At 44.8% G+C, this 22,497-nt stretch overlaps 1 protein-coding gene across 1 annotated transcript in view; it reads right to left on the bottom strand.

Annotated features, from left to right (window-relative positions):
* LOC144807878 (uncharacterized) overlaps positions 1-14,451 on the bottom strand; it is a 41,336-nt gene extending 26,885 nt beyond the window's left edge. The window contains exons 1-5 of the mRNA XM_078673492.1: positions 14,400-14,451; positions 9,684-9,735; positions 9,480-9,578; positions 9,186-9,326; positions 8,863-8,972 (exon numbers count right to left, since the gene is read on the bottom strand). Of these exons, the coding sequence (XP_078529618.1) occupies positions 8,863-8,972; positions 9,186-9,326; positions 9,480-9,578; positions 9,684-9,735; positions 14,400-14,426 (429 nt within the window). The 5' untranslated portion in view covers positions 14,427-14,451. The remainder of the gene's footprint in view (positions 1-8,862; positions 8,973-9,185; positions 9,327-9,479; positions 9,579-9,683; positions 9,736-14,399) is intronic.
* Between the last annotated feature and the right edge of the window lie 8,046 nt (positions 14,452-22,497).

Here is a 22,497-nt window from a genome sequence, read left to right as displayed (position 1 = left end):
AAAGTTTTCCCTCCTCCAGCACCAGAACAAGGTTCTCTTGAGCAAGTATTTCAAGCTACCGATCACATTCTGAAATCACGAATCGGTTATAGTGAACTTAGTACCATGCATGAACAAGAACTAGCCCGATCGGCAGTCCGGTGGACTACTGATTCTACCACTTTTCCAAACGAAATAGTGGCACAAATGTTTCTGAAACTGCCCCCAGCCGAGCAGCGACTGGTGGGTATGTATATGATCCAGCACCTCATCACACTGTATGAGGGACAGCATTCTGATCCAGGTCCGTTACATGATGTTCTGAACGAGTTACTCCAGTATAGATGGAGAGGTCTAGGTACTGATTTAATTAGTATCATTCTAGAACAGCGCCACAAATATCGAACGTTTTTGAATCCGCATTTTGTTCATGTCTCACCTCCAGAAGGTAAATCATTTTACATAGATAGACAGCATCCGTTACGAGAAGTACACCCAGTTAGGACAACGGGTGGTGATCTAGAACGAGTATTTGTTTACACCCCTATCACAAAGATGGAACTCTTAGAGATGAAAAAGTTAATTCCCTGTCACGACAAAGATCCAGCAGGGTTCCATCGAGAATTAAAAGACATGCTCCGTATGGGAGAATACACGTATCCTGATATCATTAAAATGTTAAAGGTCCTGTTGCCCGCAGGGGTATATGAAAAACTCAAGGAAAAAGAATGGGAGGTGGGAGAGAAAAAGATAGATTGGACGGCTCTAGAAGCTGAAGATACTTCACGAGTACCAGGTACCGGTCTTGGGGGTAAAGTTAAAGAATTGCCCGAGTTATTGATACAGGTTTTGCCAAGGTTACTAGCCACGAAAAAGGAAGATTGGGATGCAATCTCAGCTTGTAAACAGAAACAGGATGAAGACACTAGTGATTTTTATTCTAGATTTGAAAAATGTTTTATTATTAACAGTGGTCTGAAAACGAGTAGTGAATCGTACCCTCATCTTTTTGTTACCAAACTAGTCGAGAATTCAAGTCCACAAGTTAAAAATCGAGTACCGAAAGTCGAAAGTAGTTGGCAAGCTAATACTCCGTCACAAATGCTACAAATGCTCCAGTATCACCAGAATAGAATCAGGGAAGAGCAAGAACACGAAAGGAGACGTATGAAAGACACAAAAATGAAAGTATTAGTTGCACAATCTGTTCCACAAGACAGTCAGAAGAGGGGTCCGAATCAAGCCAGTCATCCTGCAGCTCCCGTTAAAGGGACTTGCAATTACTGTAAACAGCCAGGTCATTTTATAAACGAGTGTGCAGTTCTGAAACACAACATAGCCACTGGTAAAACTAAAGAAAGACCACGTCCGCCTAGACAAGAACAAGTTTCACAGACTTCTCAGCCACCCCAGAATGCACAACAGACAGTTACAGCACCGCAGCCTATCGCTGCAACACAGCATGTCACACAACAGATGTACCAGTATGCCCAGTCAGAGTATCCAGAGTATCAGCAGTATTCATGAAACAGCCTAGAGAGGGAGGTAGGCTTGCCTCTCATCGAGATACCTGTAGATCAAGAGGGTCCCTATGTACACAGCCAAGTATTAGGGAAAGACAGAAAGTTTTTGATTGATACAGGGGCAAGTAGGACTACTATCAGTCATGACGAGGTTCCAGGGGCTCCGCTCTCAGGCTCTAAAAATGTTTCCCTTGGATTTTCAGGAAAGCCGATTGTTAATGAAATTTCGAAACCAGTTTCCCTAGAAGTTGGTCCATTGTCCCGAACTACTGATTTGTTACTCACGAAATCATGTCCAGAAAATTTGTTAGGCATTAAAACGTTAAAAGAATTAGGTGCAGTAATTTGCTGCTCCCCAGAAGGAGTCCGTTTGTTTCTCAGAGACTTTAAAGGTCATTATGTATTACGTGATTTTGATCCAAGATTACTGAATGTACCACAGCATTTATGGGCGCAAGGTCCAACTGATGTAGGTTGTATGCACATCACACCCCATCGTGTGACTCTCAAACAAGGTATAGTTTTGCCGCGAATCAGACAGTACAGATTGCCACCTGAGGCTGTAGCAGCCTTATCCAAAATTATTGACGAACTTATTGCTCAAGGAGTGGTTGTAGAAACTGACTCCAATGTATGTAATTCTCCTATCATTCCGGTCCTGAAACGTACTGATCCAAATGCACCTCCAGTATATCGATTAGTGATTGACCTTCGAGAGCTTAATAAATGTATCATACCCCAGTACCCACTAGTCCCAGATATTTCTTCTCTATTGACAGCCATTGATTCTGAAGCCACATTTTTCACAGTTATCGATCTCAAGAACGCATTTTTCAGTGTCCCCATTCATCCAGACAGCCAGTACCTTTTTGGTTTTTGTTTAAATGGAAGGAGCTATAAATTCACACGAGCTCCTCAAGGTTTCACAGAAAGTCCTAGTATTTACAGTCAAACACTTAAGAGACAACTAGACAATATCCACATGCCAACTGACACTGCCCTGCTCCAGTATGTCGATGATCTACTGATCACAGCCCGTTCTGAACGTGACTGCGAGCGTGCGTCACTTACGGTTCTGTATTTTCTGGCCGAGCAGGGGCATAAGGTGTCCCCTTCCAAATTACAATTCTGTGTCCAGCAAGTGATCTACTTAGGACACTTACTGTCCAAGTGGGGTAGGCAGTTGACACCAGACCGTATCCAGTTAATAGCGAGTCTTCCACAGCCCAAGACACAGAAGGAGGTACGAGCTTTTATTGGCCTCACTTCTTATTGCAGACAATGGATTCCTCAGTATGCATTTCTAGCCAAGCCACTGATACAGTTAACGACACAGGAGGCAGCCGTATCGACTGTCCTCCCTTGGACCCAGGAACATACACTTGTTTTTAATGAATTAAAGAAAGCCTTATGTCAAGCACCTGTTCTAGCAACACCGAACTACAGTAAGTCTTTTACACTCTTTGTCACAGAACGTGATGGTACTGCATTATCTGTTCTCACACAAGATCAAGCAGGACAGTACAAGCCCTGTGCTTATTTCTCGAGCACATTAGATCCAGTAGCCCAGGCTCTGCCTGCGTGCCTCAAGTCAGTTGCAGCCACAGCTCTAGCAATCAGACAAAGTGATTCCATAGTGTTAGGACATTCCCTGACAGTACAAGTTCCACACTCTGTGGAAGTTCTTTTAAACCGAACACAGACTCAGCACTTGACAATTGCACGTTTAACAGGTTATGAACTGACACTGTTCCAGCCACACATAGAAATCAGACGCTGCAACATTCTAAATCCTGCTACACTGTTACCGTCAGTTACTTCTACTTCCGCCACACATGACTGTGTGGAAGTTGTTAACATTATGACAAAGCCAAGACAAGACCTGACAGACATTGCATTACCCAATCCCGACCTGACACTTTATGTGGATGGTTCATGTATGAGAACAAGTACAGGAGAACTAGTAGCCGCGTATGCAGTGACTACCGAAACTGAAGTCGTAGAAACACATCGTATTGACATCCTGTCTGCTCAAGCAGCAGAGCTAGTTGCTCTGACCCAAGCCTGCATACGTGCCAAGAACCTGAAAGTAAACATATATACAGATTCACGTTACGCATTCGGAGTCGTACATGACTTTGGAGTGCTCTGGCAGGAGAGAGGTTTCATGACTTCTCATGGAACCAAGATTCAGCATGGTCTCCTCATTCAAGCTCTGTTAGATGCAATACATTTACCGACAGCTATCGCTATCATGAAGTGCAAGGCACATACGAAAGTTACTGACATCATTTCCCAAGGTAACGATCTAGCAGATCGAACAGCCAAGCTTACAGCTCAGACCCCAGACATTCCAGTTAACACGACACAGACACTTACTCCAGATCCGACTACTTGTATGACAGTCAAGGACCCTACACAAGACGTCATAGACATACAGTTACATGCTACTCCCGAAGAAATCAAGAAATGGTCCGAACAAGGAGGGGTCCAGACTGATCAAGGATGGTTGACGAAGGGAAAAGCCACATGGTTTCTCCCCGACTCTATGGTTCAAGTCATTATTAATACCGCACATAGTCCAGCACATCTAGGAGAAAAAGCTATGTTAGACAGTATTCAGAACCTTTGGTTCAACAAGCACTTACGAGCTGCAGCCAAGCAGAAAGTCCGTACCTGTATGATATGTTGTCAGTTCAATCCAGGTAAAAGTGTCCCGGTGGAACAAGGTGGATTCCAACCTCCTGACCACCCTTTTGAAGTCCTCCAGATGGATTATATTCAGATGGAGCGATGTCGAGGTTTCAAGTATGTCCTCGTAGCTGTATGCGCTTTGTCCAGGTGGACAGAAGCATATCCAGTTCCAGATTACACAGCCGCGACCACTGCCAGGCAGTTGGTTCGTGAATTCTTTCCCCGCTATGGACTCCCTAGGGTCGTGTATTCTGATAACGGCCAGCCATTCTCATCTGAGCTTATGAAACATGTTTCCCTTCTGTTAGGGTACCAGTGGAAGTTCCATTGTGTGCGCCATCCTGAAGCAGCCGGTCTCGTAGAGAGACATAATCAAACGTTGAAAATTCGCATTGCGAAAATATGTAAAGATAAAGGTGTAGACTGGCTAGTTGCCCTGCCAGTAGCTTTATTCTATATGAGGATGGTTGTACATTCCAGATCAGGTCTGTCCCCGTATGAGGTCGTATTCGGCCACCCCCCAAACATATGGGGTACACCTAGACCCCGCAGTATTACAGATGTTTCCAGTAATATGCTGACAGATTACCTAGCTTCCTTGATGTCTGCCCTACACTCTTGTCGTTCACAGGTTGCCGCCGCATTTCCAGACAACACCGAGGTGAAACCGCATGAAGTCATTCCAGGCGATCTGGTGTTGGTGCGGAATTTTGATCGTTCAAGTCCGCTGGAGCCCCGCTGGAAGGAGCCCCGCCTCGTCTTGCTAACTACAAGGACCGCAGTGAAGCTCGAGGGGAGAAAAGGATGGGTCCATCTAAGCCACATAAAGAAATTCCATGGAGTACGTGAAAAGACTTTTGCTAAGGACTACCTCATTCCTAAAAACTGCCTAAAAACAGACTCTGAACTTGACTCTGAACTCAAAGTTCCTCTGTTAGAGAAAACTCCGCAACAGGAGTATAAACAGAAGCTCCGGTCTAGTAAAATAAGTCAGCCAGTTTAATTGTCTAAGTCCCTCTCGGGTGAAACGGTTAGACAGGTTCCTGACATGTATGAGATAGACCCCCATAGTGAGAGAGTTAGTCAAAACTCTAAACGATGTATAATTGTTCTAAGTTTTTTATTATTTATGAGTCTAATGGTTACCTGCACAAGTTATGCTTTACATTTATGTTTTCCAATTTCACATGTAAAAATGAATTCTAATGCTACAGTAGAGCACATATTTAGTGATCTGCCTCCTCACGAGCTATCCTATCGTCTTGCTATGCGAAATAACACATTCATTAGAATGTTACACTATTCACACCAGACCAGCAATGCCACTAATTGTTGGGTGTGTGGTCGACTCCCCCCTTTCCAGACACCGAAGGGAGTTCTGCCACGGTTTCCTTATCCGTTTTCACATAATGGTTCGTGTGGAGCATGGTCCACGTTAACGTCATCCTCCAATGATATGTCCCTTCTGAATAGAACATGTTTTCCAGACAAGCAAGGTCTCTCCCATAGAACAGGGTTAGATCTAGAAAATGAAGTATATGATCTAGGTAATTATTCTTCGAATTTCATGGTCCTGAATGTTCAGTCTGATACTACTTCAGATTTGCCTGCTATTTCAGTACTACCAGTCAAAGGCGAATTATGTGTCAGAAAGAATGGTTCCGCACATGTAGGACATAGTGATTGTACTACTATTGTCGAGTATAGTGACAGTGGGAAATCTATTTTCAAAGCCTCACGTCATTCTTATTTTGTTTGTGGTCAGACCGCATATGTTCGTCTGCCCCTCGATTGGGATGGAACATGTTACATTGCCTTCCTACTGCCACCAGTTTTTCTAGCCCCATCTGATTATCACAGAAACACACATCTAGTACACGTCAGACCTAGAAGGGAGATCGAGTCCCCAATTGTCGATCAAACTGAAACTACTCTAGAACAGTATCAAGACTTTAATAAAGGTTTCTTCTTCTTTATAGGACCTGTCCAGAATAGTAAGTTAATACGTAGGTTAACCAGAACCCTTGAAGCAGTAGTGAATGAGACTACTTCTGCTCTAGGTAACTTAACTGAAGAGCAATCTACTATGAGATTTGTCGTGCTCCAGAATCGTCTCGTTCTTGACGTCATACTGGCCGATAGAGGAGGAGCATGTAGAGTCATCGGATCTAGTTGCTGCATTTTCATTCCTAAAAACGCGCCGTCTGTTTATTCAGCTATAACCAGACTTCATAAAATTGCCCATCAGTTACACCAGAATCCAGGCACCTGGACATGGTCCGGTTGGCTCTGGAGTATTATATCTGCCTGGGGATGGAAAGTATTGTCATTCCTAGGTATTGCAGTAATGATCATATTCAGTTGCTGCCTCTGTATACAATGTGGCCCTGCGATTTGCGGCATGTGTGCTACCTCTTGTATTTCTAGTCCTAAATCCCGTTCCAAGACAATTCGAGACGAGCAAATGATGCTATATGAAATGATAGATGGTATCATGAATATTGATGTTTTCTGATGGAAACGTAGGGCACAAGGAGGGAATGTGGAAAAGTAAATTTTGCCATGTTGTATGTGCCTACGTGTTCCCCATCTTATGTTATACGTGCATGATCGATATGCATGTATTCCCCTCTGATCGATTAAAGACGCAATTACAGTTATGTCCATCTCTAGTATGCCAGTTTCCAGTCTTCGTGAAAACAACGAATATTACAGTGTGCACGTTAATTCATTGAATTGTCCCCGTTTCTAGGCCTCAAAAGGGCCCGGACTCAGATTCAGCTCCTGTCTCCTGAACCCTCTCCGAGGAGCGATACAGCCCCCACCTGTATCCCTGACCCTTTGCTTACTTTATGCCTCGCAGTGCCCGGCCCGGCCTGGCTCTGCCTCCCAGTCTGCCAAGAGTATGTTATGTTTCTAGTTATCAGTCCAGCCCTCCTTCTCTGCATTCCTAAGCTACTGAATCGCATCAATAGTTTCCGTCATGGTCTAGCCTTTATGTCTCCATGTAAGAGAAATACTGTATTAATATTCATAGAATATTCCTCGCACACGCAATACATATAGAATTATGCATGCACCAGTCTTAGTGTCTATTAGTCTTTGCCCTGATAACTTTTGGATTCTATCAACATGTACTCTAAACACCAGATACTAGATATGCCCTGGGTACATGTCGCTCTGACACTCCAGACTTTAGTCTCCTCTTCTAGCGCAGAAGTCATAGCCCCCAGTTCTCCCTGGTAACACGTCATTGCCCATTTTGCGCGCACCACTAGGTTAGAGGTCCCAGCTGCTCAGGTAGCCCCCTCCATGTTTCCGCCCCGTTTATGACATATTCTGTTACGTTTGCATCACATGTCTATGTATACGCCCTGTACACGCCTTCTTGTTACATCATTTTGCCCTTATCTTTCGCGACTGCTACGAGTCACGCCTACTGCTACGCCTACTGTATTGAATGTAATGTATTTGTTTAAGTATATATACTGTACACCCATATTAAAAGTTGCTAGCCAATTGTCCGTTCCCAGATCCTGTCCCCGGCAGCTGCCTTCATTCTATTCCCGTACAGGCTGTCCTGTTCCTGTCCTTTATGCCTGATTAAAGCCTGTTGACTCAAGATACCTCGAATCCTGACTCTTATTTATTGAGCTACCTGTTTTATTGATTATACTGAAAAATAGTACCGGTAATTAATTATTTATTTACCACACTGTAACTGAGGTACCGGAGGGTTCATAGAAAGAGGGTCCCAGTGTGAACACCCCAGGGTTGCCGTGAAAGGGTCCTCACTAGATATGTCCTCTAAATCCTGATTTGACCAATCGTCCCAACCCGTACTATTATCGCCGCATATTGCTGATGGTGATGGGTGGCTTACACTGGGTGCGGGGCTGGTTGGGTCGTATGCTCCCGGTGGTGGAATAGGTGACATAAGGGTTGGGGAGTGTAAATGACCGTCAAAACAATCGGGGTCCCTATCGGCTAAGGAATGGTCGTGGTTGTGATTGGGTGAATGTCTAACAGCCGTATACAAATACCCACTGTGCGTGCTGGAAGGGTCCTTGTGCGCTGCTTCTGAGGGGCTATCAAGCTTGGCGACCATACCTATCAATGCCTTGAGACCACCACTGGTAGCTTTGTAAGGGGTGCCTGGGGGCTGAGCATTATCAGCCTCTGAGCTTCTAAGCCCAGCATGCATGATTATAGCCGGTTTTAGGGTTTGGTCTCGGGGGAACCCCTCTACAGAAGCTGCTAGTTTATTTAAAACTATAGAGGACTTCAAGGTATGGGTAGGAGATGGCATCGTAAGGGGTTTGATTAAGGGATCTGCCTGCACCCCTTGTTTCTTCTTAAGACAGGATCTTGAGAGGCGCCTCGCTTTAGGAGTTTGGGGATGTACCATATCTTCAGCGACTGTCGTTGAGGCTTTGAGAGGGTTCAGATACGCCACATCACTTTTACACTGAACAGGCCTAACTTTGTCGGGGCTTGTAAGTACGTCTTCGCTGTTGCCCCCCTCCTGGTGTAGAATAGACATTCCTGTAGGATTGTTCAACATGCTGGAGTAGGGATTGATCTGACATTTTGCAGCTGTGCCTGTTCTCTGTTGTATGTGCGTGTAGTATGTGCAGAGCTTGTCCTGGCGCACACGCCTACTCACACCTTTTGCTGCAGGCTCTGCATTCTGAACGGTCGTTGTTATATCCCTTAACGGCTTCGCAGACCTCTTGACCTCACACGTATTTTCAGCTGTGTTCTTTTGAACGGCTCCTAGAATGTAAGATAACATATATATATATATTTATATTAGAAAAAATAAAGAACATGTATAATGATGCTTACACTACCCATAGACACCCCACCACAATAATTTCTACACGTCCCCCCTTTATACAACCACTACAACACATCGGCTGCCCCCCTTCTACCTGCTAGAATAAAACACAGAGTTCTTTTTTTTCGCACCCTTTTGTAAAAACACACCTTTTAGAGGTCTTTTCCCCGCTCCTTTCTTCGTCATCTGTTCCTTTCCATATGTTGAAGCTTTCCTCTTTAGCGGTCTTTCTTTTGATGGTGGTGCAGTCTCTTGCAAAGCAGCGTCGGTCGTGCTTGTCTCTGAGGAACCTGCAAAGAAAAAATAATCACATTTGCGGTATAAACAAGTCCTTAGCAGTCCCTTCTGAGAAGCCCTCCTACAGTACGCCCCTGGGGTTATTGGGCTAACAAAGTCTAAGTCTTAGACAGTTTAAAGAACCCTGGCATTTCTTTTTGATTTACCTGAAAGAACCCCATTATCCTGAATACGTTGCGACATGTCTTGAGCCCCCAGGTATAGCTCTAGATCATCAGAATCTAGTTGTAGAGCGGCGTCATAATCTATAAAAGCATACACACATGAGAAGCCCATTAGAAAAAAGCAGAACTTCTGAGACAAGGGTGTATAAAAACTACAAATAACTATGCAACTCTAAATACATATACCTGCTTGTATGGTTAGCATTTCGTCGTCGGTGATGTCTATTACAGGGATGGCCTGTTTAGGGTTAGATAGAAAAAAAAAAAAAAAAAAGGTTTAAAACTACACCTCATAAACAAGGCCTTACAGTTTGTTATATACACCTTAGAAAATGCCAATAATAAATTCAAAATTGAAAACAGCCGTGTCTGGACATTTCATTTTTAATAAGATCCCCTCATACCTACACACAATCCCAACATAGGTACACCCCTAACCTGTGTGCATATCCATAGTATACAAACCTCAAGTTGTTCTTTATAGCCCTTTAATAAACATAGGGTTCGGGTAGAATTTTTACTTATAAACGGCAAGTAACAAAAGGATATCTCCTAGGAAAAAACCAGTCACAATCTCCCCCTAAATACGTTATGCGCATTACTGTCTACACTATATACACTCTTAAAGCTGCATTTAAAAAGGTATGTCTGGTGGTAGAAAAAACACGCATTTTAAAAATGGGCTGACTGGATGTAAAGCAAAAACATGAGAAAAACAACCCTGCGCCAGAGCCTATGCTTCTGGGCAAATCACTTAATTAATTTATTTATTTATTTATGCGTTTTTATATAGCACAGGCTTTACCTGAAGGTGTCAGAGCGCTTCATAATAGGAACAGTACTGATGCATGTGGCGTAAATTACAGGTGAACGAAATACAGAAGCAAACGTTTTGTTACATGAGGCAATAGTGACAATTGTGAGCAAACAAAATACCTGAGGTAGCAAAGGTACAGTACAGAAGGAAAAAAGTGGCATTTGTGCAAGTTACAAAAGCGAACAAAGTACAAGTAGAGGTATAATACTGTAATAAATGTCAGACACTCAAGCACAAGAACAAACATTGCGTAGGCATTGACGGCACTTTTGCAAGTATCTAAAGCAAACAAAATGTAAGAGATAGCAACCGGTTTGTTACATGGGGAAAAGTGACGTGTGCATGTTACAACAGAGAACCGACCACCGGTACAGGGGTAATACTGCAATAAATGGCCGACCTTCAGGTCGAGTTTGCGCTATATAAAATGACCCCAAAGCAAGAAATCTTGAAAGCGGCAGGACCGCTGCTAATCCGGTCCACGCAGCAGTAAACACATTTTTTTAAATTGTATTTTAATGGTTGCCCTTGACACAGTCACGGTGGAGGAATCTCTGCCTGGAGCTTCCTCGGCGTGTTTGCCCGGGCAGACACCGCCCCTCAGTGGTGTCAGGGGTGTCCCCGGTGACATCACGGTAGGGGCGGGGCATGCCCTGGCATACGCTTCGAGGAAGCTCCCTGCTGCCCTGCCACCGTTTTTTAAAAACATTTATTTTATTTATTGGCAGTCACCTTGGGGCTGTAATTGCCACTCCAGCCCCAGCGGAGCCCCCAGCCTGGTGCTCCCTTGCTGTGGGTGCGGCGATAGGCCCCAGCCCCTTCCGTGACGTCTGAGGAGTCCCGGTGACATCAGGGAAGAGGCTGGGGCCTATCGCACCAGCCAAGAAGAGGAAGCTCCACGCTTCCAAGTCTCCATGAAGACCCACGTGGGATCAATGAAAATGCCGCCACAGCCCCCAGAGCACAGCCATCGGTAAGCAGGCTCTGGGAGGCTTCAATTTGAACAAGCATTTACAATGCAACGGTTTCGCCTTTGAAAAAGTTAGAGCTATTGGCATTGTAAATGACAAAATTTTTATGTATGTGTTGGTTTTAAAAACAGATAAATAAATGGCACTGTCATTTACAATGCCAATAGCTTAATCTCTCGCAAATGCCACACACAAACACACAGACCCACACAGAGTCCCACACACATACATACCTACAGAGCCACACACAGAGCAACACACACACATACACAGAGCCACAAACACAGACACAGCCCCCCCCCCCCCCGTCAGGACGCACCCTCCAGGGCCAGCATGGACGGGAAATCCTTGCAGTTTGAGATGCCGGTGGAGTCGGTGATGCAGGTCTTCCACAAGTTGGACCAGAAGGTGGCCGTGGTGATGACTGTGCCGTCGATGCTCGACACCTTCTAGTAGTCGGTGGGCAGCGTGGAGCAGACCAGCACCCAGCCCGACAGGGCCAGCAGGACGGCCACGATCTCCCCCGCCTTGCAGTCACTCACAGGCCATGAGAATCAATGGCAGAAGTGGGCTGACCCATTGTCACATTCTATATGCTAACACGTCACAAACAGAATGTGAGTGATGTTAGAACAGACCAACGAAAAGGAATGCCCCTCTCGAAATGTATATGGATGCATGTTTTTAATACATTTTTCTGACTACAAGAGCCTGGAAAATAGCTAAATATGACAAGCCGGACCAAAAAAATTGGATTAATATACACACAAAGCTAAATCACATGCATAAAATTGGATTATCACAATGAAAATCTACTCAGGGGGGCTTGTCAGACGTGGCTAAACACCAAAACTCTTGCTGACTATTGTAATGTGTGAGATTCCATGTTCCAAAATACTTCTGCAGACTTTACCACAGTAACAAAAAGCCACCCTTAAAGACCTGTTAGCTTAACCTTATGCTTTTCATAAGAAATGTTAGACTACTGCATTTGTCAAACCATTTAATAATAAACAGATTTAATCTATGGCATCAGACATCATTTTTCGATAGGAAATTGGAAACACTCATCTACAGGCTTGACAACAGTGGAATAACAAGCCACCCGTAAAAGCCTTTCAACTCCATTGCCTTTGTTTTAACGTTCCAAGATTACCAGATCCTGGCCATCTAACATGGCATAAATTGTTTATCCCCATAACGAACTTGAGGCCTAGGCTTTCCAATACGGCATAAAGTGCAATTTAAGCACTTTTTTGTAGTGAAAGAACACATCTCCTGCCCAGTCATATCCTGTATTGAAGATAACCAACATTTAGGCAGGGCCAAAGCTCCTCTCTCAGTAGTGTTTCTTGTAACTCTTTTATGTTAATTACATGAGGTAATGAGACAGCTGTGCTGTCAAGCCAGCTCTAAAAAGAGACTCCTTATAAAGTTACATCGGTTTAGCGAAGTTTGGGGGATGGACACATGATGTAATCAATAAGAAGCTGGATCTTCCTTGTGGATTAAGAAAGTTACTTTATTGAATTAAGATAATAGTTAGTAAGTTATAACGTTAACCTCATCAGGAGCAGCTGTCCTGCTGCTCAGCCCTCACCCAACTGACATTCACAAAGCACTAGCATTCCACTCATCCAACATTCTACATCACATGCATTCTAGCTGAGCAGCAGGGAGACTCAAGATACAACATATCTCCCTTCGTTATGGGAACAATTACAATGTGAAATATAACAGAAGAATTAATTAAGATAAAGAAATACAACATATCACCCTTCGTTATAGGAACAATTACATTGTGAAAAAAATAACAGAAGAATTAATTAAGATAATGGCTACATGTAAAGAACACATAGTCATAAACTTAAAACAATGCACAAATAACGAATACGCAAAATATGCAATACCACTCTACCAATGAACTAACAAAGAAGAAAATCCTGAATCGTTATACACCGATTCACCCAACAACAAAAGAATATAAGCCTGAGGCGCTATATAACACCTCATCTCACACATCACAGCCTGAGCAGAACGTCACAAAAGATCCCTGAAATAAAGCACTATCTTTCCTCACACACCATCAACCCAAATGCCACAATTCATACCGGTTGGCCAGACCAGAACAACAAGCAGCACCCACAGGAACAAACTATAACGCCAAATATATCAGGGATCAACGTGTACGCTACAGACAATTGAACAAGCCCTTACATAACTCATTCATACATCAGATCGAGCACTTACATAACTCAATCATACACCAGATCGAGCACTTACATAACTCAATCATACACCAGAACGAGCACTTACATAACTCATTCACACTCAAATGAACAAACCCTTACATAACTCATTCATACTCCAGATCGAGCACTTACATAACTCAATCATACACCAATGAACAAGCCCTAAAATAACTCATTCATACACCAAATGAACAAGCCCTTACATAACTCACTCGTACACCAGAACGAGCACTTACATAACTCATTCACACACAAATGAACAAGCCCTTACACAACTCATTCATACACCAGATCGAGCACTTACATAACTCAATCAAACACTTCACCGAACACATACCAAACTATACTAAAACTGAGAGACTAAACAGCAGTCATCTCATACACAACACAAACCAATGAAAGGCTCACCACTCATACATAACACCTTAATAAACTCAAACACAGTGGTGAAGACCTGAGACCTTTGACCCTAACCCTTCAGACACCATTCTTATGTTTTCCGTTGCGTTTCAAGTTCATGAACACTTTCCTTTTCCAGTCACTTCTGGGCTCCCTAACCTTTGACCAGTCACAACTCCAGGGCAGATGATCCCGCTTCCAAAACTTTGACCTTTGTTCTATTATAACTTCATCTTGGCTCACCGACCAACTTCCATTAGTGAAACCAATGTCCCGATTTAATTGGGCTCTTAAACTTCTATCTGGACGCTGTTGGGAGCCTACTGCCGATAACCGCTGAGCAAAGTTAAAAACAGATGAAAGTTTTGTTGGAGACATCCTTTTGTAATTATAAAAGTTCCCAAAAACGCTCCACTCCACTCCTTTAGGTAATACACACTGTAAATAAAAGCAATTCCAGTACCTGATAAACTTCACAGTGTAGCGTCATCCACTTAACACCACTCTGTCGACAAATCTTGGATTATCGATTTCCAAAATGAAGGCACGTATATCTACGTCGTGCCGGTTGGTTCACGGCACGACTAAGCACCACAAACGCTGCACATTTGTCTTCCGTGAATAGAGTGATGAGTCGTCACAGAGGATGACACTGAAGACGACTGATGAGGTAAACCCTGGGAGTTTAGACAGACTCATGCCGATTTTAAAAGAAAACAGTAACCGTTATCATTTCCTTGCTTAATATAACGGTAAAAATTATAAAAATACTTTACTTTCATTCCCAATAGCTCAGAAGTACACGACTGACTTTTCCATCCGCTCAACATTGACGTTATGCCACCACAGCGCCGTTCCTTTTTCCCTCTTTTTTTTCAACCAAAAGCATAACAAGACTAAACACCGAGGCTCGATTTCTTGCCTCCGAGTTCAAAACTACTACATTTAACGCTGCAAGGTCTAGTGTACCTTGGGTTAATTAATTAATGCCTCTACTTGGTAAAAGGAAACGCTGTAGACATAATGCACTTCAGTTTTTTCCAAATGTAAACGCCCATCACACTTCACAGAGGCTCGATTTTATGCCTCCGAACAATCAGTAAATTTCACAAGAGTCGGTAATTTGATTAGGCTAATACAAATGTCACTAAAGATTTACTCCGTGACTCAATCTCTGCTCTCAAACAGTGCTGCTGGCATTAATCCCTTTTATTAGCGCTGAAAGATCACGCAGGCCAGAGTCAACATACACATTTCTCCGAGGTTCGAATTACTGTCATGGGTCTGGCAAACATGGGTTTCAGGGCGACCGATGTCCGGGTCACTGATGGGGTTAGATTGCCAGACAACACTCCAGACACACTTTTAAATACAATTAAAAGTCATTTACCTCGAGTATTCGTTGTTTTCTGATTTTCCTTTTCCAACAGTCAAGTAAAAGTCATTTACCTCGAGTATTCGTTGTTTTCCGATTTACAGTACCTTTCAAGATTCCTTTTCCAACAAGCTTTGACTTCTCTTTGTGTAACAGTCAAGTCTCTGTTTTGTCTTTAATTTTCCTTGAATTTGCACGCACGGGTTCTACATGGGATTTAATTGCTCCACAATGTATATTTGTACTTACTTGTGTAGTATGAACCTAGTCGAAAGTGAGTAGAGTGCGGTACTGAGTCAAAGGCAGAGACACAACCAGAAATGTAATCTAGACAACGTTCCGGGTTCTGACAGGACAGGAGTACTAATTATAATTCGTTGAGGCAAGAATCTACTTATGTGACTCAAACACACAATAATGGTCACCATGTGCTTTTTATCTGGCTGCTGGGCACACCACAAGGGGGTAATGCACATCATGCTGAATACCAAAAACTAGAAACAGCTGCCAAGTAGGCCACCTGAATGAAGTCAGCTTGGTGAGACTACTCACCTCGGAAATGGGATACTCGGGAACGAGGCATGACTGTTTAGCGCTCCGGGCAAAATGAAGGTTTGACTCTGGAGTGCTCCCTGTCCTCTAACAATAAGCTTACCTCGCCTTATTAAAGTACTGGCCATAGGCCAGTATCAGTACCCTCAGCCAGCAGAAACCTAGTGCACCTGTGTCACACCTTCTAGGTCAGAGAGGAGCAGAGTTGACAAGGCGTGGTGCAAAAATAGATGACCCAAGCCGGGGACATACTACTACATGGGTGCTTTCATCTACTGCCATCTCGACCTTATGTTTATGAGAATGAAGAGTCGAGGTAGAGAAAAGGGTCAAGTTAAAGGGAATTAGGGAGAGTGGAGACAGTTGGACGGTTAGGCACATGCTGTAGTGGTGGTGAAGAGAACATGAAGGAAAACTATATAGAAAGGAGGGTAAGTGTGAGAGAGAAAAACTGTAGAGAAGAGGGGCGACGGAGGAAACGAGACAAGGGTAAAGGGAAGGGAAGATACGTACAGATAAGGATAGAGGGATGAAGTGGAAGCAGAGGAGGGGAGAGGAAAGGAGAAAGCGGATGAGATGGCTGTAGGGAAAGAGACAAAGCATACATGGGAGGCGGAGTTTGTGAAACAGACATAAGATGGCAAGAGGTAAGGAAAGGTGGATGGGTGAAAGAGAAGCCGTGATATAAAGACAAGGAGAAATAAAAAAGCCACGTCCCAGCAGCAAGAAACAAATGAGATATCCGAAGACGGAACGAATGAACAGGCACTCACCGGCGGGAGAGCAGGCAGCATCCAGTCTGGCAATCCGCTCCCTGGCTCGCTCTCCTCTCTTCAGACGGGGCAGTCCTGGGGGGGGGCTATGGACGGAGCCTGAACTCACCGGTACCTGTGCGAGGAGGTGATGGGGAGGCCGAGGGAGCCCCTCGGCCGCTGTAGCCCTGGCTTCCGATCTCCTCTCTTCGGACGGGGCAGTCCTGGGGTGGGGTGGGGGGCAAGAGGGGGGGGGGGAACGGACGGTAAAAACGGCACGGGCACACAGACAGCGGGGAGGGGTGGGGGGGCGGGAACGGACAGCGGGAAGGCAAGGAAAAACAAGCCCTCACCTGGACTTCCTCCGGCGGCGGCCGGCCGCGGAATGGCCAAAACAAACCTCGACCAGCAAAAAAAATAAACCCCGCCCACCGCCGCACTGACGAGACAAAAGGGGCCGGATGAGAAAAATTCTCCAGAAACGCCCACGAGTCGCCTCGCAGGATGACGGACGCCTCTGTTTGCCAATGGCTAGTGTCCATTTATGGAGCTAGCCAATGGGAAACAGAGGCGGAACGAACATCCATACTGTTGACAAAAGATTTCGGCCTGGGCGGGGCACTGCAAGCAGTGCCCTCGCCAGGTCGAAACCTAAAAAGGAGCCTCGAGCCCTCGTGCTGCTCAAAACTATCCCGCAATGCCCCGGATCCTGCCACAGGAGCCCCCAGAGCTGCGCACCGTACCCAGCGGACTCTAGGGCATTTTTTTTTTTTTTAATAAAAGCGGGGCCTTAAACACACCCCCACCACGCTGCCATCCAAAACCCAGAGCCCCGCCTGGCCCCAAGGACTCTGGGGATCTTAATATGATAATTACCGGGACCTAGAGCCCCGCACCAGGAGGCCTTTATTTGTATAAGTGTGCTTGGGACCTACGCACCACAAACGAGCACCGCAAGGACCGCAGCGTGCTCCGGGGGGGGTTTATTTAAAATATGCTGGACCCTGTGACCCCACACCCCGCAGATAATGCCACACACACCTCAGGGACCTCCCGGCCCTCCGAGAGCTCTTGGCTGGCCCCAGAGGTTCGCTGCATATCCCACAGAGACCCCCCTTAATAAACTACCATAAATTCAACGGGTGCTTGTAACACCCCACACCCATGGACACCGCTGATGACCCTGCCTCAACCTGGAGCAAAGTGAACACTCCTTGTGCCCCAGGCCATCCTTGAAAACCCAATCGCATACCGATGTGTCCCTACCACACCATGGTTCAGATTGGGAAACAGCTGTTTGAATATGTATATTTATTTATTTATTTTTGCAATTTTCTATAGCGCGAACTTTACCCGAAGGTGTCAGAGCGCTTTACATAAGAACCAGTTGAGAACATAGCAAATTTTTGCTTTACATAAGAACCAGTTGAAAACTTAAGGACTTAGGATTATATGCGTTACATAGAGGATACAAACAGAAAGAAATTGCAAATGTACAAGAGGTAGAGTCACATAAGGAGGAGATACACATGGAAATACTCTAGGCATATACTGGTGATATCTCTATCTACATAGGGAGGGGATACACATGGATATACTCTAAGAGTCACATAGGAATGGTAGAGAGCACAGCGGACTACTGCATACACTAGTGATTAGAGTTATCTCTATATACATAGGAAAGGAATAAGACTGGATATACTCTAAGAGTCACATAGGAATGGTAGAGAGCATAGCGGACTCCTGCAAATTCTAGTGGTTAGAGTTATCTCTATATACATAGGGAGGGGATAAGACTGGATATACTCTAAGAGTCACATAGGAATGGTAGATATTACAAAGGTCTACTACATATACTAGTGATTAGAGTTATCTCTATATACATAGGGAAGGGATACACATGGATATACTCTAACAGTCACGTAGGAGACTAGTCGTTAGAGTTATCTCTATATACATAGGGAAGGGAAACACATGGATATACGCTAACAGTCACGTAGGAGACTAGTCGTTAGAGTTATCTCTATATACAAAGGAAGGGATATGATTGGATATACTCTAAGGGTCAGATAGGAATGGTAGAGAGAACAAAGGTCTACTGCATATACTAGTGATTAGAGTATGCAAAAAAAAAAAACACAGAGTTCCAAAAGTGTGGATGCAGTCACAGCACAAAGGGAGGGTGGGGGGGATGCAAGGGTATGGAGAGTAGGCAAAGCAGAAAAGGGAAGAACCATTTGAGGATCATCAACGGGGAAAAGGGTTAAAGGACGAGGGAATGGAATGAGGGTCAGAGTCCAGAGAAAAACTGTCCGAAATCAGCAGCAAAGTGTCGGCCAGGACAGAACAAAAAGTAAAGAAGTCCAGGAGAGAAGGTGGGAGATGAAGCTGGAGGCCAGCCGCAGGCGCGTCACCATCTTGGAGAGCTTGCGGTCAGCCGGCTCGGTGGGGGTGAGAGTGCGCCAGATGGTGAAGGCCGTGTTGAAGCTGTTGGTGCGGTCACGCGTTGGCCGTGAGGAGCTGCACGGCAGCCGGTGGGTTGTGTGTGGATTCAATCGCAAGCAGTGTGGACTCCGGGTGCAGCGGCACATTCAAAACACTGGTGCCATGTGGAGGGGGGGGGGAGGGGTGAGTGGTCCGGAGATCCGGCCCGTGTTGCAGGGCCACAGGGCATTCCAGGAAATGGCAGTGGCCCCAAACCGGCAGCAGGTCGGGAGGCAGGCCAGAAAGTCCGAGAGAGGGCCGCAGGATTAGCAGGAGGACGAAGAGAAGTTGGGGCGAGCCAGTGGAAGCGGCGATCGCCATCCGAAAGTCGCCGCCGGCCGCCATCTTAGAGTCAGGCAGGCGCTGGGAGGATTCCCTCGGTGGGGGGTCTCCACCGAAATGAGGCTAGTGGATATTATGTCAGATCGGCGAGAGTCTCGACGAGCCAGGGTAGCGCAGGACACAATCCTACCTCCCAGTGGCGGCCACATTCAGCTTGAGTCCACGGCGAGGTGCCGCCCACCATTTTGAGCGCCTCCGCCCTCTCTTCCTTCACTTCGGGAGATCGAGCCTGTCCGCCAATTTAGGAGCGATCGCTGTTTCTCCGCACATGCCCTACTCGCTCCGCTTCATGTTGGAGAGATGCGCGGTCAAAATGAAGTGCTGTAGCAGCCTAGGGCCGGGTTAGAGCAGCTCGTGGACCGGGAGCCGAGACGATCAGCGTCCGCTCGGCTCCCGGCTCCGCCCCCCAAGCAGAGCCTCTACACATGTTGGTGAGTACCTATTTGCATTATTTATATTTTTTATTTTGTAACAATGTAGAATATGTAGTGTACTCCGACACCCATAGCCCCACACCGCATTGTTGTAGGTTTGTAGACAGTGTAAAAGCCTTGCGTTACAGGATTGTTGCACCTCTAATACCCTTAGCATTACCCTCCTTAAATACAGGCCCACAGATTTGTTAAAATACCTTTAACAGGTCCCCACACCACAAAAGCAGCAGCCATAGATATCACAGCTACAGCGTAACACAGCAGTCATGTACAAACCCTAAAGCAGCCACCTTTATTCACATTACCATACAGTTCCCCCCTTGCCCTTAGTGTCTTTTAAAAACTTAAAATGACAAACACCCCTTTACACATCCAGCTTTATACACCTTAGGCACCAGACCACAACCCCCAGTATATATTATTTAAAACATTATGAACACAGTCCTACATTGCGATAGGTACCCTATTAAAACCTTATACACCTTAAAGGCCTTGCTCCCAATACTTTTAAATAAAGTCTTAAACATGCAACAATGCGCCAGCCCCCCTGTTTTACTTACATCCATAAATGTGTAGCACGCTGCATCAATCTGTGATCGGTTGTTCTGATCCATTATTCCTTGAAACTCCTGAATTGGGCCTGTGCAGCAAAACAATCCAAGTATGTCGTTCCCTCTGGATTTTTGTTTGAATGGCTGTTTCTGCTGACCCCCCCCCCCCCCAGAGTATGCTTTTATACATGGCCTGACCTGATGATTAGGTCTGCACCCCTTATGGAGGTGAGGTTTAGAACCATGTAATGGGGGCCTTTGGAGGGAACATTTTCTGACCAATGTACATCTTCTGTTTGCCCCCCTTTAACATCTGTTAATTAAACCTACTGTCTATAGTGGGGAGAGCGGTGCTCGTGACTCAATCTCTGGGGAAGATAAGCTCCTTCCGTAGTTTAGGGACATGGCGGATGCCCATGTTTTTCTAATCAAGGCTTTGTTTGTTAGATAGACTCTTAATAATATGACAGCTTTTAAACCTATTGTTTGCTGAGGGAAGGGGTGTGTAATCATCAGTGCTTGGGACTCGTGACTCGTTCTCCTGGGAAGGTGGGGCCTGGTTAATTAGTTTTTCTTTCCTCTTCTCAGCTTTACTCTGCAAACATTTAAACATGCCCGGACATCCCCCTCTTACACGAAGCCATTTAAACATGCCCAGACATCCCCCTCTTACACGAAGCCACTTTTTGCGCACACATTTCCCTTAACCTAAATGCCCTGCTAGGCTAACATAACATTTAACACTGTCTCGTGCTCTGACACACCCCCTTATGCTACATCCCCCACAGATTAGCTCCTGTTAGGGAGACCACACATTCCTCATGTCACCAAACCTTTTGCTCACCATCTGTCACTTTTAAGCACAGGAACACCCTGTCACTTTTGGGGACACAGGCCTGTCATTTTTAAGGAAACACACATGCATGTCACTTTTAAGGACAGGAACACCCTGTCACTTTTGGGGACACAGGCCTGTCATTTTTAAGGAAACACACATGCATGTCACTTTTAAGGACAGGAACACCCTGTCACTTTTGGGGACACAGACCTGTCACTTTTAAGGACACACAGACCTGTCACTTTTGGGGACACACATGACGAGGAATGGTATCCCTACTTTCTACTTGCACCTATATTTATACAAAGATTTGTAGGTGCCACGGACCAGAGATTCAAAATCCCCTAAATCTCCAAAGACATGAAAAATGTCCTTACATATAAGCACAAAAAAAAGTTGGCCTCAAATAAATTTGGGTCATTTCCGTTGCTGAAATTATGTGAATTTTTTGAAAAATTACACAAAACTGTTAGAACTGCTGATCTGATATTTTGCACTTGTCATTTTAGATGCAAGAATGCATTTTGCGCTTACAAAAGTAATGCAGAACTGCATGTGATGAGAAGAACAGCCACTTACATTCTGTTTGATCACGTTGTTCCCATGCTTTGACAAAAGGATTGTCCCCTGAATGGAATATCAATTACATGATGTGGCATCAAATTGTAATCACAAGCGTTTTGCGTAGCAGACCAGGCCCTGGCCTGAGCCCAATTCCATGCCACGAACGACTGAAAGCTGTGCGTGGAGCAAGATGGTGCTTCTTAGTTGTGGTAGTAAAATATTACTTAACGTAACAATAAAACACTGGAAACGCAAAAAAAAAAGTTAAAGTGACGTTATCATTAGTCGAAATTATCAGTTAAAAACTCCCCCACCATGTGCTGTTGATGACCTCAAATATTACATCACTGTAGACACCTGATCTGACATCATTGTTGACAACACTGTGCATGGCGGGGAAGCGTGTTAACTACAGGAGTACTGGTTTGATACAATACCGTCCAGCATTGCTTTTTCTACAACTACTACAGGGTGAGCTGCTGGTATTCTTTGTGGCTACTTTTCTTAAATGTCTTGTCCGCCACCGTATGATTCTAGATTGTACATTTTATAACACTTAAATCTGAAATTTAATACTGTAATATGTAATGTCAAGTTTTAAAACTGAATTCAATTTGTTGGTTGCTAATCGTTTTATAATTTTAAACTGTAAATATTGTATTATAAAGG

The sequence above is a fragment of the Lissotriton helveticus genome, chromosome 1_2 (assembly GCF_964261635.1).
Source record: "Lissotriton helveticus chromosome 1_2, aLisHel1.1, whole genome shotgun sequence".
In the NCBI taxonomy this organism is placed as follows: Eukaryota; Metazoa; Chordata; class Amphibia; order Caudata; family Salamandridae; genus Lissotriton; species Lissotriton helveticus.
This window is presented reverse-complemented; position numbering and strand designations above follow the sequence as displayed.